This window comes from Brassica oleracea, chromosome C2 (assembly GCF_000695525.1).
Source record: "Brassica oleracea var. oleracea cultivar TO1000 chromosome C2, BOL, whole genome shotgun sequence".
Taxonomy (NCBI): Eukaryota; Viridiplantae; Streptophyta; class Magnoliopsida; order Brassicales; family Brassicaceae; genus Brassica; species Brassica oleracea.
Window position 1 is genome coordinate 25,724,761 of NC_027749.1, and position 17,000 is coordinate 25,741,760.

General features: G+C 35.0%; 5 protein-coding genes across 8 annotated transcripts; 4 read left to right on the forward strand and 1 right to left on the reverse strand.

Annotated features, from left to right (window-relative positions):
• Positions 1-1,116: 1,116 nt before the first annotated feature.
• LOC106326788 lies at positions 1,117-2,419 on the forward strand. 4 transcript variants are annotated; one of them, XR_001267326.1, is made up of 4 exons: positions 1,117-1,413; positions 1,516-1,719; positions 1,818-1,923; positions 2,033-2,419. XR_001267326.1 is itself a non-coding variant. In XM_013764706.1 (3 exons), exons 1-3 carry the CDS (start codon positions 1,603-1,605, stop codon positions 2,255-2,257), a joined length of 441 nt encoding a protein of 146 aa, XP_013620160.1. In that variant the 5' UTR covers positions 1,117-1,602; the 3' UTR covers positions 2,258-2,419. The 4 variants fall into 4 exon arrangements, 1 of the variants encoding a protein (XP_013620160.1); XR_001267325.1 differs by having other exon boundaries at positions 1,117-1,719; positions 1,999-2,419; XR_001267324.1 differs by having other exon boundaries at positions 1,117-1,719.
• Positions 2,420-3,917: 1,498 nt separating this feature from the next.
• On the forward strand, positions 3,918-5,894 carry LOC106326782 (tetracycline resistance protein, class B). Its single transcript, XM_013764701.1, has 3 exons — positions 3,918-4,507; positions 4,583-5,331; positions 5,428-5,894. Exons 1-3 carry the CDS (start codon positions 4,220-4,222, stop codon positions 5,813-5,815), a joined length of 1,425 nt encoding a protein of 474 aa, XP_013620155.1. The 5' UTR covers positions 3,918-4,219; the 3' UTR covers positions 5,816-5,894.
• LOC106326783 (uncharacterized methyltransferase At1g78140, chloroplastic) lies at positions 5,694-7,606 on the reverse strand. Its single transcript, XM_013764702.1, has 8 exons — positions 7,380-7,606; positions 7,210-7,301; positions 6,993-7,130; positions 6,825-6,906; positions 6,524-6,720; positions 6,325-6,436; positions 6,140-6,247; positions 5,694-6,053 (listed from the first exon to the last, which is right to left on the reverse strand). Exons 1-8 carry the CDS (start codon positions 7,524-7,526, stop codon positions 5,910-5,912), a joined length of 1,020 nt encoding a protein of 339 aa, XP_013620156.1. The 5' UTR covers positions 7,527-7,606; the 3' UTR covers positions 5,694-5,909.
• Positions 7,607-8,920: 1,314 nt separating this feature from the next.
• On the forward strand, positions 8,921-10,843 carry LOC106326787. The gene is made up of 5 exons (XM_013764705.1): positions 8,921-9,227; positions 9,311-9,384; positions 9,891-10,005; positions 10,083-10,364; positions 10,440-10,843. Exons 1-5 carry the CDS (start codon positions 9,105-9,107, stop codon positions 10,686-10,688), a joined length of 843 nt encoding a protein of 280 aa, XP_013620159.1. The 5' UTR covers positions 8,921-9,104; the 3' UTR covers positions 10,689-10,843.
• Positions 10,844-12,478: 1,635 nt separating this feature from the next.
• LOC106326781 (putative pumilio homolog 7, chloroplastic) lies at positions 12,479-16,219 on the forward strand. Its single transcript, XM_013764700.1, has 5 exons — positions 12,479-13,486; positions 13,723-13,885; positions 15,367-15,530; positions 15,608-15,863; positions 15,951-16,219. The coding sequence occupies exons 1-5, from the start codon at positions 12,537-12,539 to the stop codon at positions 16,053-16,055; spliced, it is 1,638 nt and encodes a 545-aa protein (XP_013620154.1). The 5' UTR covers positions 12,479-12,536; the 3' UTR covers positions 16,056-16,219.
• Positions 16,220-17,000: the final 781 nt, after the last annotated feature.

The window sequence follows — 17,000 nt, forward strand, 5'->3', positions numbered from 1 at the left end:
AACATCTATCTGAAAAATGTATCTATACTAATAAAATAGAGCTCTATACTAATAAAATGGAGCTTTTAAGGCTCCATAGGGCGTCCACATCAACGGAAAATGTTTTTTCTAAAAGATGACACGTGGCATTAACAAAAAATAAAAAAATAAATATACATATACATATAAAGAAAAATAAATAATAAGTAAATATATAATATAAGAAATAGAGATGTTACATTAAACAATAATAAGTAAATATACAATATAAGAAAAATAAATAAAAAGTAAATATACAATATAAGAAATAGAATATTACATTAAACATCTATCATAATTTATCATCTGATATAAAAGTAAGAAAATTAGATTACGTAAATATATAATTAAAAAATGTAAAATTTAGAATAAATAAATATACAAAATAAGAAAGATAAACAGTAAGTAAATATACAATATTAAAAATGGAAAAACTAAATTAAGCATATATCTGAAAAATGTATAGTTCAATAAATAATAAGTAAATATACAACATAAAAATATTAGATTGAACATCTATTATAATATTAGAATAACTAAATATAAAATATACAAACTATACTAATAAAAGAGAGCTTTTAAGGCAGCGTCCACATCAGCGAAAAAAAACTTCTTCTAAAAGATGATACGTGACATTAATAAAAATAAAATAAAAAGTATACATATAAAGAAAAAGAAATAACAAGTAAATATACAATATAAGAAAAAAAATAAATAAAAAGGAAATATACAATATAAGAAATAGAAATATTACATTAAACATCTATCATAATTTATCATTTGATATTAAGCAAGAAAATTAGAATAAGTAAATATACAATTAAGAAATGACTATATGGTTAACATTTGAAAATAAAAATAGTCCCGCGCATAGCACGGGTTAACTCCTAGTATCTTTATATATATAAAAGTTTGCTCTCTCCTCGTGTAACCCACCTTATCATCTACGTCACAAAGTCAAGCATTGAGAAGCCAACACGTGTCCTTAATTTTAAAACACTGCGTTTCAGTTACTTTTCGTGTGGGCTTTTGTGTGTGGGCTTTAGATATAAGTCAAGTAGTACAGGTCTGAAGAACCCTTATCTTTATCGTCCCTGTCCTATTGAAATTTAGGTTCTTCGTAATCTTCGATCTCTGACTTTTTTTTTTTTGTAACACCGATCTCTGACTTCAACAATGGAGTTTTGAGAGATTAATATGCTCAAATCGAAGTGAAGAATTTTTCTGTAGTATCTCAATCACGTCGTTTGATCTTCTTTATATATCAATCGATCGATCGAAACGTTTTGAGATACAAATTCACCGTCTTTATAGCTTTCTTAACTCTATCAACCACAGTCTAGCCTTCAATGCAAGTTTAACTTCTGTAATCGGTCTATCTGTGATTATAAAAAGGTTAGCCTTCCTCTCATGAAAACCATTCTCTCAATATCTGAAAACAACTAAGTAAATTTGGATCTCCATCTCCCGATTTTCTATCTATTTAACTTCTGTAAGTCGAGCATATTGCCGCCGCCAAATTGGATAATACGGGACGTTCCAAATTCCTCGAGTTCAACATTCTTTGAAAGCAAAAGTTAAGATATGCTTCCGCCGGGGAGGTTGCAGCGACGGCGGTCTTGCCTCCAAGTTTGTATCTATGCCGATGAAATGGAAACCTCCTTGACGATGTGTGGTTTCAAGCTCCTGACGCCTATGGCGGTAATTTATAAGCTCTTCTGTTTCTAGCGATTAATATTTATTTATGAGTGGAATCAGTTTGATTGATGTTCTTACTGGATTAATCATCATCTTCTTAGTATCATGTATATGAAGTTTCTCATTCTGTTGAACCATGGAAGCTTGAAGATTATCAACCACCATGCCATCTTCAAATGGAGTTACAAAACAGAGACATATTCTCAGGTATTGATTGCTTAACCCTCTTCCGTCTTCATTAATTTAATTTCTATTAGCTGATGATTTTATATTTGCGGGAAGTTATATTTTTTTTTGGAACACTTGGTGTTGAAAGGAGCAAGGGTTTCCCACGACAAGGACCTTGACGTTAGGACTTAGGAGGGCCTCGAGGTTTTTCACCAATCAAAAGAGCTCACTCCACATCTTGGAACACTTCATAAGGATATGTTCCTATATCAACTTCTCTCAACCAAGGGAACAAGAAACCCTCGAGTTCCATTGCAATACCATCGAGAGAATGGTTTGGTCTGGTCCAAATGCTGTATCAGACTTACTTTGATTATTCATGCAGCACCTCTCTCACTGTGATTTGAAATGGACAAGGGTTCGTGACAGATTTGATAGCTATCTTCATTCTTTTCTTTGATGTAATAAATTCCTCACACTTGGATTTTTTTTCCCATATAAGCCATAACATTTTAATGTTTATTAAAATATTTTATTTATACCACATATTAAATAATTGAAATAAATCTTTATAAAGAAAATCATTTTTCATCATTTTTTTTTCATCATTTCTAACAACTAATAAATTCAATTCTACAAATATAATTATTATTTAAATATTTAAAATCATATTATATTTAAAATAGCTTTATGAATGTCATCATCCTCCGCATGTATATTATTTATTTTACATAATTTAAATATATATAGATATACAGATTTGAAAAAATAATCAAATCTTTTCCATTGTTTTAATAATTTAATATATGTGAATAAATTGAAAATTTACTTATACTAATATTTAATAGATGATATATTTATAGTAATTTATAAAAATTATATAGTAAACAAATTTACTTATACTAATATATCTGATTAAATAAACATTATTTAAAAGAATAAATCTGATTAAATAAATAGTATATAATCCAAAATTATAATAAAAATACTTTAGCATGTTATACATAAAAATATTATTTTAAATGAAATCAGAATATATAATATTATTAGTTAATATATAATGAGTTAATTATATATAGTAAAGTGTAAGAAGCCAAGTACCATTTATTTTTATAACCTAATCATGAGTTACTTAGATTATGTGATTTATTTAATTTTCAAACATCTTCTATATAGATTTTAAGGCTTGAACAAACATTTATAATTTTCAATAGTAATGATCACTTTAAAATTTTTACGTAGTCTGAACTTCTCACTATTTATTAGTTATTACTTATAACTTCACTAAACTCATCGACCAATTTTTAAAAACTAATTTTAACTATTACAATAGTTAGATTAAAAAAATTAAAAATAATAATTTCAATAAAACTTTTAATAATTAATAATTTTATACTTTTAAAATAAATAGTCAAATAAATAGATAAATTGTTTTAATAAAAACATTAAAATTAATTTTAATTTCAGTTAAAAATAAATTAAACATTTAAACTAATTGATATTATTTGTTTATTTGTTAATCCGCCGCCTGTCCTAGTGTTTTATAGACAATTTTTTGTATATGGTGTTTGATCATACGTTAGGTGCATATACCATTGAAGAGGTCAATAAATGGACCATATTATAGTTAATCATATGATAAAATTATATTCAAATGACGTCGTCCAGTTATGATGGCCAATAATCGAGATATGTAATTCATTTTGAAATTAGCGACACAACTTCAAGTTTCTTCTTGCTGATAATGACATCAACGACTAACCAACGTGAGCCATGATTATGCGAGTTTCCTCGAGTTAATGGAGAAAAACACATCATGATTAGTAGAAGTCAAGAGTAGACGAATATTCACAAGAAACAAACCTATATGAACAGTGTAAAATGTCTATAAACAAATTCTCCTTCATCATCATCTTTGTTCATTTTGCGATAGTACTAGCAGGATACGTTTCCAACCCTAATTAGCAAAACAAGTCAAACACAATCCAATCCGAACCGATTCCATTAAAACCGGACATTTTCATAAATAGTTTAAACTTGAAAATATGAACAACTTATGAAATAATGGGCCAAAGCCCATATAAATGGCCTATATCACACAATTGTCGTCAGTTTTATACAACACGTCAGCGGTGGGGCCGCCCCATTTCACAAATTTTCATTACAACATCTTTTGACCATTTCCACGCGCCACCGTGAGCGACCACGTATCGACGTCATTGACTGTTTACTTCTCACCGTCAACATTGATCATTCGCTTCACATCCCAAGTTTTATGTTTTCCATCAAAAACCCAAAATCAAACTGAAGAAAAGATCGAGGCATATTAGGGAAGATGAAGGCAGAGACGGTGACGCTGATTCTGGTTAATCTAGCCGGAATTATGGAGAGAGCCGACGAGTCTCTACTCCCAGGTGTATACAAAGAGGTCGGTGCAGCTCTCCACACGGATCCAACCGGGCTCGGGTCGTTGACACTGTTGCGATCCATGGTTCAAGCCGTTTGCTATCCATTAGCTGCTTACATGTCCATGCGACATAACCGAGCTCACGTCATTGCTCTCGGTGCTTTCCTCTGGTCCGCTGCTACTTTCCTTGTCGCTTTCTCTTCCACTTTCTTCCAGGTTCTGTCTTTTTGTCTGATCCACTGTGTTTGGGCTTAGTGAGACACGCTATGAGTTTTACTGTTGTGTCTGCAGGTAGCAGTATCGAGAGCTCTGAATGGGATTGGTCTTGCCTTAGTGGCTCCAGCGATTCAGTCCCTTGTTGCTGACTCAACGGACGATGCTAACCGTGGCTCTGCTTTTGGATGGTTACAGCTAACAGCAAACCTCGGTTCGATCATAGGCGGGCTCTGCTCTGTTTTGATAGCTCCATTAACCTTCATGGGTGTACCTGGTTGGAGAGTTGCTTTCCATATCGTAGGTGTGATCAGTGTTATAGTCGGTGTATTAGTTAGACTCTTCGCTAATGACCCTCACTTTGTGAAGGATGGTGTTAATGTTCATCGAGTTTCAACTAAACCTTTTTGCTCGGAGGTTAAGGATTTGGTCAGGGAAGGTGGTACTGTTGTAAAGATCCGTTCTTTTCAGATCATTGTTGCTCAGGGAGTGACCGGGTCGTTTCCTTGGTCTGCTCTATCTTTTGCACCTATGTGGTTGGAGCTTATCGGGTTCTCTCACGGGGAAACTGCAGTCTTGATGGGTTTATTCGTGGCTGCGTCTTCTCTTGGTGGGTTATTTGGTGGCAAAATGGGAGATTATCTGTCGACACGTCTTCCTAACTCAGGAAGAATCATTCTTGCACAGATTAGCTCAGCTTCAGCGATCCCGCTCGCTGCAATTCTCTTGTTGTTTTTACCTGACGATCCATCTACAGGTGTAATCCATGGTGTGGTCTTAGTGCTATTGGGTCTGTTTGTTTCTTGGAATGCTCCAGCTACCAACAAGTAAACACACACTCTTTTCCACCTACTCTTTTCTCGCTACTACGCTTGTTACTTGTTACTTGTAACTTGTAAGTAACACTCTCTTCGGTATTGCAGCCCGATCTTTGCAGAGATTGTTCCAGAGAAGTCAAGAACAAGCGTCTACGCGTTAGACAAATCTTTCGAGTCCATCTTGTCATCGTTTGCTCCTCCCGTAGTTGGAATCCTCGCGCAGCATGTCTATGGTTATAAGCCAATCCCTCAAGGTTCATCAAGATCAGCAGAGATAGCAACAGATAGAGAGAATGCAGCGTCGCTCGCAAAAGCTCTTTATACATCTATAGGCATCCCAATGGCGGCTTGCTGCTTTATCTACTCCTTTCTATACCGTACGTATCCTCTAGACAGAGAACGTGCTCGGATGGAGGCTTTTATAGATTCTGAGATGCGTGAACTGCTTCCGGAAAATTCAAATATAGATATCGAGTTTTCACAAGAAACCTAGTAGATAATAACATTTGCAAAATAGCTTTACAAGAGGTTTCAATATTATGTTCTTTACAATGTTAATAACTTTATACAGCAGAAAGATTGTGAGCTTATCTGCTGGGTTTTGTGGCGGAGAGCATTATGAATAGCCCGTTTCTAACACGAGTGAAGCCAACGAGTCCACCGGCTTTGCAGAGATCTTCAAGCTCACGTTCACTTAGAAAGATGTGAGAACCTGAGTATCTCATTAGTTCCTATCACCAGAAGGTATAATCAGCGACCACACGAACGATAATGCTTAAACGTAACATATATACATACTTGTAACTTGTTAGTATACCTGGCGAAGATTCTTCAAGAAGGGGATAAAACTGAAAGGGCCATCATAGATGAACGTGGTGGCAACAAATACTCCACCAGGTCTAAGAACACGGCTAATCTCAGCTACCTGAAAGATCCAAAGGGGACATAAACGTTGTATGTATTTTTTTTGCTAAATGTTTGGATTAAGAAAAAGGGGTTTACAGCTGAGGATGGTGAAGGCCAGCAATGCAAAGCAGCACCAGCATGGACAGCGTCAACTGAACCCGAAAGAAAAGGGAGCCTAGCTATGTCTGCTCGGACCAGAACAACTTTCCTAAACAAAAAGTAACAGCAGAGCCAAAACACACATTATATCTTGTTACCCAATACAATAATGGAAGACAAAGGTGTAAGTACGAACTCTTTGTTAGTAAGGTTTTCTTCTTGGTTTAAAAACTCATAGCACTGTCTTAGCATATTCTCCGAGTAATCAAGGGCGAACACCCGAGAAAACAGCTCACTTTTAGCGAATAGTCTCGAGAACATCCCACTTCCGCAACTGGCGTCGATGATATTGCCTCCCAAAACAGGCTTTAGGTAGTCTTTAGCCATTTCAAACTGTCGAATACAATGTTAACAGTGTTATTACTGGCTTCATGAGCATATAACATAAACGAAAATTCCCTTTTGAAAAAGAAGAGAGAGTTCTTTCCCGTCGTCACCTCTTTCTCTGGTCCTGGAAAACCACCCCATATGAAATTCTGACGCCAACCCCTCTCGTATAGGAAGGAAACTAACGGAGTTCTATAAATCAACAACAACACCAAAGAGACTCAGTTAGAAAATAGTATAGAGACTTAGAGAGCCTAACATTAAAGCATATGGTCAACCTGAACAACTCGGTTGAAAGAGGCATTGGTTCAGTGTATTGGTTGCTTCCACTAGCAACAGCCAAATCAAGATGCGTCTCGTTACCCGAGTAACTCCCTTTACAGGTATTGCATTGTAACTGAGTACCAGCAGATCCTCTGCAGCCAATACAACACAAACCTTCTCAATCACACTGAACATTAATTAAACTTCTAAGTGAAGAGTAATGACTCTCACACTAATCCATTAGGTTGACTAATCAATGCTAAGGAGTTATAGCATATGGGGCAAGCTAGAATGTCCTTCTCTTTCTCCACAACAGAATCCACCTAGCACACCAAATCAAATCGCATCATCAAACAGATTCTAATTCCGATTCCTTCATCAAAAGTGGAACGGAATCGTACACTCGAATTCGTCTCGACGGAGATGGAGGCAGCTGATCTGGGAACGAAAACAGCGACTCTTCGAGCAGCGTACTTGAAGGAAGGTAAACGATAACCAATCGAGAGAATCGCCGGCGTAAATCGACCGGGAACAACCGTCATCGGCATTTTCAAACCTCCGTGGCTGCCTGTTGAGCACGAAGCTTCGCTAACAGAACCACAAAAACACTTGCGAATTGAAATTTGAAACAAATTTAAATTAATCGAAATTGTGTACAAGAAAAAGGCCCAATAGTCTATCAACCAAGCCCAAACAAATTTAGTATAGGCCCATAAAGTTTTTTAATATTAATTTGCATAATTGTAAGGATCAAGCGATCTTTTGAATCCGTTGTAACGTTTAAACAAAGGATCTCTCTCGCGATTTAAATATTTGTTACGAATAATCAGGGTCATGAATTGCGGATAATAATTTCAAATTAAAGGATAAAATTTCGGCTTTTTTAATGACCCTTTTATCATTTTAGTTTCAAATTGTTGCATTTGGTGAGCTAATAAAAACGTGACAGCACGTGATCTCTGCTTTAAGAAAACGTTGGCAAAAGTCTTTATGATGGCTTTCACATGGTGTTGTGTCAGAGTAAAGAATAACTCTACTGCCCCCCACCCACCAAACATACCCCGATCAATTGTTTTTAATTTTTCTGCTAGTTATATATAATTTGAAAGTAAAATTTGTTAAACTTCATTTGACACTTGTTAAAATTCCCCAAGCGTTACATTCGATTTCTGTAAAAGTAAGCATATAAAACAGATTAAATCTGTCTCACTTTATCCGCTCTGTTGTGGATCAGAATTTTTTTGGTCAAATTATGTTCATTTTGCAAATTATTCACAAATTTTACATATTGTGTTATATTTTTTAGAAATTTTTTTTAATAGTATAAATTATATGAGAAAAAAACAAAAATAGCAATAAATCAAGTTTTTGTTGTCAAACTAGCACTCAAGGTCAAAAGTCACAAAAATAGCACTTAATGTTTTATCAAAAGTCACAAACTTAGGGTTTAGAGTTAAAGGGTGGGGTTTAGGATTTAGGGTTTAGGGTTTAGAGTTTAGGATTTAGGGTTTAAATTTTAGGGTTTAGTGTTTAGGGTTTAGGGTTTAGGGTTTAGAGTTTAGGGTTTAGGGTTTAGAGTTGAGAAATGAGGTTTTGGGGATAAGATTTCAAAATTTGAAAAATTAAAAAATTAAAATTTTTAAATGATAAACTTAGAAAGATGCTATTTTGGTCATTTTGCTATTTTTGTGATATAAACTTAGAAAAGATGCTATTTTGGAGATTTGAACAAATTATATTCTTATAAAGGTAAAAGATTTTACATTAATCATCATCGATAATAGTTCGAAATATACAAATCTGCATATATAAAAGATTGAAATATTTGGATCTACAATTTTTTTCATGGCAAAAGTTAAAAAAAACGGGACAGCGGATTTTGCATCAAATTAAACAACACACAGCCTTAAGAAGAAGCTTCCAGATCAAGCGAGACCGTGAGTGGATCAAAGAAAAAGGGCAAAACCGTCGTTTCACAGAGAATTGAGAAAGAAGTTCAAGGGGGGTTGTGAAGAAAGAGAGAAGTAAAGCGTAATCTTCTTCTTCCTCTTCGAATTCTTCATTTCTTCGCGAGAATTTTTTTTTTAAAAAAAGCATCAGCCTTTAGATTCTGCTAAAAAAACAATATGGAGAGAACCACTCCAGTGAGAAAGCCACACACCTCCACCGCAGATCTACTCACTTGGTCGGAAGTTCCATCGTCGGATTCTCCTTCCTCCGCCGCTCGCTCCGCCGTTCGATCTCACCAGGTGCACAAAGCTCATCACTTTCTATTACCCTCCTCTCTTGTTTTTCAGTTTTGCCTCTTATGGGTTTTGTCTGTTGTGTGTAGCCATCTGATGGGGTTAGCAAAGTTGTATTTGGAGGTCAAGTCACTGATGAAGAAGTTGAGAGCTTGAACAGAAGGTTACAAAGTTTCCTCCTTTATCATTTGGTTTTCTAATTTGATTTCTTGGCAAATTTAGTTTCTAATTTTGTGTCTAGAGTGACCCAATCATTTGAGTCTACCTTGGATTCATCTTGGGGATGTGCCTTGTTTAATGGATTCTTGATGATTTGCATTGTATAGATTCATCAGTGCCGTCTCAATAATATTAATAGTAGATTTAGCAATGTAATGAAGTAATTTTAAAAATAAACTAGATTTTGGGGATTATTTACAATTTGGGAAATTTTATTTAAAATAGTTATAAAAGTATTAATAACTCTATTTATATTTGTTTTGAATTTTTTTTTTTTGAAAGTAAAAGCTCTAAATTTGACCATATATCTAAAATTTTAAAGTTTTAGACAATAATTTATGTAAATATTTTTGAAAAATTCTTAATATTTGGACTATGGCACTGAGATTCATTGCATAGCTTGGAGAGATGATGTCAAACTTGTGAAACTGTTGTTTGTCTTGCATTTAGGAAGCCTTGCTCAGAACATAAGATGAAGGAGATAACTGGGAGTGGGATCTTTGCTCGTAACCAAGAAGATGATGCTTCAGAGCTCTCTAGTGCTCCAAGTGGAAGGGTATATCAGGTATTATTAATCAACTTCTTTTAGAATCATGTGATGTTCTGTAATGTTTAACACTTTGATTTTAAACCTCTTTTCAGCAAGCACTTAGTGGTATAAGCCATATATCATTTGGTGAAGAGGAGGACTTGTCTCCTAAAAAGCCTATTACTTTACCTGAGGTTGCTAAACAGCGAGAGCTAAGTGGGACAATGGAGAGCGAATCGGCTTCTAATCTGAAGAAGCAGCTCTCTGATGCTAAGTACAAAGAGATCAGCGGACAGAACATCTTCGCACCACCACCTGAGATCAAACCTCGGTCCGGAGCCACTCGAGCTTTGGCTCTTAAGGACAACTTCAACCTCGGAGCTGAATCTCAAACCGTAAGAACTTGACTTCTCTAAGCAACTATTGATATTGTTGTATATAGCTTAATTGAGAATTTTTATGTTCACTAGTCTGGTGAAGAAGACTCATCTGTGAAGACGGCGAAGAAGATTTATGACAAGAAGTTTGCAGAGCTCTCAGGGAATGATATATTCAAGGGAGATGGTACGTCATCTTGTGGCGAAAAGCAGCTGAGTGAAGCCAAGCTAAAGGAGATAGGAGGGAACAACATATTTGCAGATGGGAAGGTAGAGTCCAGAGACTATCTAGGCGGTGTGCGTAAACCACCAGGTGGTGAGACAAGCATTGCTCTCGTTTAGAATCCTCTTAACTCTTTTTTAAAACCGCGATTTATCGGTGTGTGTTCTTGTTGGTATCTCTCATACGCTTTCAGGTCAAAAGTGTGATTTGTATTATGCAGTTTCGTTGGTTTATTTTGGTTATGGTGATATAATAACTATTATTCAGTTGTGTTAGGGCTTTCTAATGTATCTCCTTTAACAAGCTCTAAAAAGGACAGAGGATGTTGCTTGAGTTGAAAGATTTGTTGTCTTAAAAAATTATGAAGTTACTGTGATATTGCAATGTGGGGTTACCACACACACATGATTCACGACGCAGAACTTTGTTTATGATTAAAAACCTCAAAACACGACGAGAGTTTGTTGGAAAATGAAGAGAAGATGGTCGATGCTTTTGCTACTTTGCAAAAAGGAAAAGATCCTTTAGTTCTAAATATAGGAAAGAGTAGTAGTTTCCAAGAAGATGAAGAGTAAGACACTAGGGACCTCTTGTTAGCTTCCACGCATCACAATCGTGCTTTGAAAACCAAGTCACTTTGGAATCGCTATTTGCTTTTTTATATCTTCTGTATTTCTCTCTTGGAATCACATATATAAAATATAGTACATATATACAATATCAGATGTTATTTTACAATCGTATTTGCATTTTATTATAATTCAAAACGGTTAACAAACGATATGTGTTTCTGAGAGCTGAAATTCCCACTGAAAGTCGGCAATTCTACCGAGAGTCCGTAATCAGGCGGCTGGCCATATATATATTTTAACGTTAGGTACATTATTGTATACATTTTATAAATGTTGACAAACTATTTACAACATATGCGATTTGGATAAATTATTTCGTACATAATTTCACGAAGAACTATTTCCATAACACTTCGATGACCAACGGTTTTACATGTACAATATCTTTGATTAACATACTCTCAGCAACACTTACCACAACAAACGGTTATGTCTGTATCACTTTGAAACTTGCGATAAGATTGAATCTTATAGGCTTTTTTTTTGGGTGTAAATGTTAAGAAGAATCTTATAGTTTACAAGAAATTGCAAATGGGAATAGTAAATATTTATGTTATACAAAGAATAGTTGAATTTATTAAAAAGTATGATATAGCAAACATTTGAACAAAATTTTGGATACGTAACACATTAATAGAATTACAAGCTACATTACATCAATATCACCACATAGTTTTTTTTTGTTTTTAACGTTGGTAAATGTTACAGACGATTCTACAGCCGATAATTATATTTGCTTTACGAGGATTTACGTCTGACTGGATCATCTGAGCCGTCTTATGAGATCCACGCTTGACGGTACTGCTTGAGCCATGCTGCAGATCTCTTGTAAGTCTTTTCTTCATTAATTCGTATAATTCTATCTTCTCCGGGGATCGAAACCCAAATATCCGGGTGTATAAGCATTAATATCACCGCATAGTTTGTTTAGGAATAAATCTCATAAGTTTTTTATTGGAATACTCAATAAATAGTCAATGTTGCCTTAATTAAATAAAGTTTAGAAAATGTAAGTAAGTTTGACCGATTCAAAACCTTAAAAGATCATTTATAAAGATTTTATTCTAAATCAGTTACTGTTGATTTAGTCTTAACTGATTTAGTCTTTACATCAAATCTGTAAGTAGAGAACGATTATAACGCTAAAACAGACAATTAAGGAGATATATACGTTTATTTTATTTCTTTGAAAAAAATAATAATGTTTTCACTCTCCCTACCTCCTCCTCCTTAACTACTGTGTGGTTTTGAACCTTTCACTTTCATTTTAAGAGAGACCAAAATAAACTAGCCAACTGATATCATCATCTTCCTCCTACCTCTCTCTTATGCAAGATGGGTGAGTTTCGAGAAGCTTATGTTTCCTCGTCTCCTCTACGCACACCGTCGCAATCACCTAACTTCAGTCTTCTACGACAAAACTACTTTCATGGAGATTTCTCTTTAAACTCGTCGTCGGATTATTCTCTGTCGAGTTCCTTCTCTAGCGGGTTCTCTTCTTCCGATGACAGTTCTTCTTCTCCCTTCGCTTCACCTCCGTTCAACGGGATCATCCCTATCCACAACCACGCCACTTATCATCACGAGCCATTGCTTTATAAAGATCATGAGAAGAGTGTTCATGGTGATGATACGGGTCTATGCGAAGATCTCTATCACATGAAAATCACCGAGGAGACAGGGACTCATCGAGGCTTTTCATGGTTGAACAACAATCAAGATTCCGACCAAAACATAAACTACGACAAGAGAAACATGTTTGGGAACCAAACTCAAGATTCCATATCCAACACTCGCCAGTTCGGTTGGCCTAGCTACTCAAACAGTAACGTTGGTAATAACAGTCCTTACATCAATGGAGGAGGAAGTAGAGAACACTCGGCTTACTACAGAACAATGGCAACATCAGACATGTCGCCATTGTTCTGCCAAGGCTCTGAACCATTTAGCTTGGATCATCAGAGAACCAAATCATTCATCTCTGACCATGGAAGCACTAGTCTGCCTAACGTGTGTGACGTTCAGGGATATGTGTACTTGATGGCTAAAGACCAACACGGATGTAGATTCTTGCAGAGGATATTCGATGAAGGAACACCTGTTGACGCCTTGGTTATATTCAATGAGGTTATTCCTCATGTCGTTGAGCTTATGATGGATCCTTTTTGGAATTACTTGATGCAGAAGCTTTTAGATGTTTGTAATGAAGAACAAAGGACGCAGATTGTGCTTGTGGCTACTGCTGAGCCTGGTCAACTTATCAGGATATCTCTCAACGCATACGGGTAAAATAAAAAACTATTACATGTTACTTGTGATCATAGCCGGATCTTAGATTTAAGGGGTCATGATTCATGAACATTTATATGTTAATCTTAATAATTTGACAATTTGATGAATATACTTTACTTTAAAATTTTATGAGCCAAAACAAATGATTCATCCGGTTGTGATCAGAACCGACCATGATTGTGATGTTTTAGGTTACGTGTAATAACCTTTGTTCCTTTTTGTTTTGTAGTACTCGAGTTGTTCAGAGATTAGTGGAAACGATTAAGACAGGAAAACAAGTTTCTCTTGTGAAATCGGCGCTGAGACCTGGCTTTCTTGATTTGATCAAGGATTTAAATGGCAACCATGTGATTCAACGTTGCTTGCAATGCCTAAGCACTGAAGATAACAAGGTCAAATCACTTTCTTTTAATCTTGATCTCAAGATCATGTACATTAGCTTAAAACCTAACTAGGAGTTGACATAGTAGATACAACTCCTGGATCACTTAATAGCAGTCCCTGGTTTTTTAGAGGGGTCATTGAACAAATTTTACCAAGACTGCTACAGAGTCCTTGATTTTCTAACATACACTCAATAAAGATGTGTCATCACATGACACCCCATTCACTGAATAAGTCTGCCTCTACCTAATAGGGATCTAAGAGGTCCCATATTCTAGTCCGGTTGAAAAGTTCTGGATACTCACGAAAAAAATGTTAATTTAAGATGGTTTTGACCTCGCGTTATGGTTTTAAAAATATATTAATTTAAAGGATTTTTAGTGATAAATCCCCTCAGTTAAAGATTTTTCGTAAAACTCCCTCCCCACAACTTATTATCTTGTAATTTAACCCTTCAAGTTCTATTCCGTTAGATTTTGTTATCCTCCGTCTATTGTTCTATTTTTATGCACGGATACCTTTTACACACAAACACGGAGTTTCATTTTAGTGATAAATCCCCTCAACTAAAGATTTTTCGTAGAAAATCTCCTCAACTTGTTATCTAGTAATTTAACCCCTCAAGTTCTATTCTGTTAGATTTTGTTACCTCTGTCTATTGTTCCGTTATTTATGAACGAATACCGTTTACACACAAACCCAAAGTTTCATTTAAACTATAAAACATGTTTTCTTTATTAAATGAAATAGAGTAGACAATGAAGCTCAAAATCCCAAATCGAAAGTTAGGTGTTCCAAAATAGCAATGCAAAGACCATAAAAGACCATAAAACAGAGCATTGAAAAAGACAACGCTAATTTAGACAAAAATTAGCGTTGTCTGCTCTCTATTTATGGTCTTTTTCAATGCTCTGTTTTATTAGGGGTGGGCAAAAAAAAATAGAACAAAAATTATGTGTAAAGACAACGCTATTTTCTCTAATCGAACAAAAAAATAGAACAAAAAAATAGAACAAAGATTTCTTTTATGTTTTACAAATTAAATTTTCATCACCAAACTAGAACAAAAATAAAAATCAACTCGACTAAACACATTTAAAAAAAGAAAACATGTTTTTTTAGGTTTAAATAAAACTTGTTTGTGTATAAACGGTATTCGTTCATAAATAATGGAACAATAGACCGAGGTAACAAAATCTAACAAAATAGAATTTGAAGGGTTAAATTACAAGATAACAAGTTGAGGGAATTTTCTTCAAAAAATCTTTAGTTGGGGGATTTATCACTAAAATGAAACTCTGCGTAAACGATATTCGCCCATAAATAACGGAACAATAGACGGAGGATAACAAAATCTAACGGAATAGAACTTGAGGGGTTAAATTACAAGATAACAAGTTGGGAAATTTTTTTACCAAAAATCTTTAGTTGAGGGTATTTATCACTAAAAACCCTAATTTAAACTTTATTTCCTTTTGTTTCTCGACAGTTTATCTTTGACGCAGCTACAAAGTTCTGCACTGAAATCGCAACACATCGACATGGATGTTGTGTACTCCAAAAATGCATTGCTTATTCAATGAGACAACAACGAGAGAAGCTGATCGGTGAAATCTCTAGAAATAGTCTCCTACTTGCTCAAGACCCCTTTGGGTATAAATAAATTGATCTCATTACACAAAGGAACACACATACTCTTTTTGCATGATCGATATTTTTTTTTCGTGTAGGAACTACGCAGTACAGTTCGTTATAGAGCTGAGGATACCTTCGGCCGTAGCGATGATGTTGAGTCAGTTAAAAGGGCATTACGTACAACTTTCCATGCAGAAGTTTAGTAGCCACATGGTGGAAAGATGCCTCATGCATTGTCCCGAGAGTCGTCCACAGATAGTGCGTGAGCTTGTCTCAGTTCCTCACTTTGATCACCTTCTTCAAGACCCTTACGCTAATTTCGTCATCCAAGCCGCTCTTGCTGCCACTAAGGTATTACAAACTTTACATACTAAGTTTGATTAATTTTCTTTTGGTTTGATTTGAAGGAACTTAAACCGGGATTGAACATATCAACAGGGTCCACTTCATGCTTCACTAGTGGAAGTCATAAGACCACATGCGATTCTGCGTAATAATCCTTATTGCAAAAGGATTTTCTCGAGGAATCTATTGAAGAAGTGAAAGCATGTGTTGAGACTGTAATAAGTCTGTAATTTCAAGACTTTGTTGTTGTTTTTCTTTCTGGTCCCAAGGCTTCGTTTTTATGAATAATCTCTGGTGAATGTACACACGAGAGCTCTATGTTTTGTTTTTGTGTTTTTGTGTTCTTGTTTCTTGTTCTGTATTTTTTGCTCTGTTGTTTCTTTTGTTTTGTTGTTGTTTTTGTCTCTGTTAATTTCATGTTGTAACAAAATCGGGTTTCTTAATCCGGTTTAAGCTTTTAATAATTTTTATTAGGACATAATAATTTTAATTAACTGGTGAAGCCCATTTATGGCCTCTTAAGCGTTACACACAAGGAACATCTAGAGCGTTTATTGGTAAAACTCTTAGGGATGTATTCAATTTAACATTTGAAGTGATTTGATTTTTAATGGGGTTTTAAATGATTTCAATAAGTTACAGAGATTTAAGTGATTTTTGTTAAACTACTCTAGAATATCACCTAAAATTATAGGATTTGAGTTTTAATTTTTTTAACTAAGAAATTCTATCCAAACATCCTAAAATCACCTGAAAACTTTAAAACTCCACAACTTAAAATATTTTCAATAACAGTGGATTTCAGAGTACTTTAAGAAATGTCAAATTCAATAACAGTGGATTTTAAATGAGTTTTTAAAATGGGAAAATTGCCAAATATGACTCACAACTTGATTTCAAACATAAAGGTTAACTCAAACTTGAAAAAAATGCAAAAGTAACCTAAAAGGCTATTGAAATTACAACCAACCCCTTGTGAACAAACAAAAAAACCGAATTTTTTTTACGTTTCTAACCCCCGTAAGTCGTCTGCCCAGACGACTTTCCAGTAAGTCGTCCAGACGACTTTCCAGGAAGTCTTCCAGACGATTTTTTCCAGTAAGTCGTCCAGACGACCTACCAGAAAGTCGTCCAGACGACTTA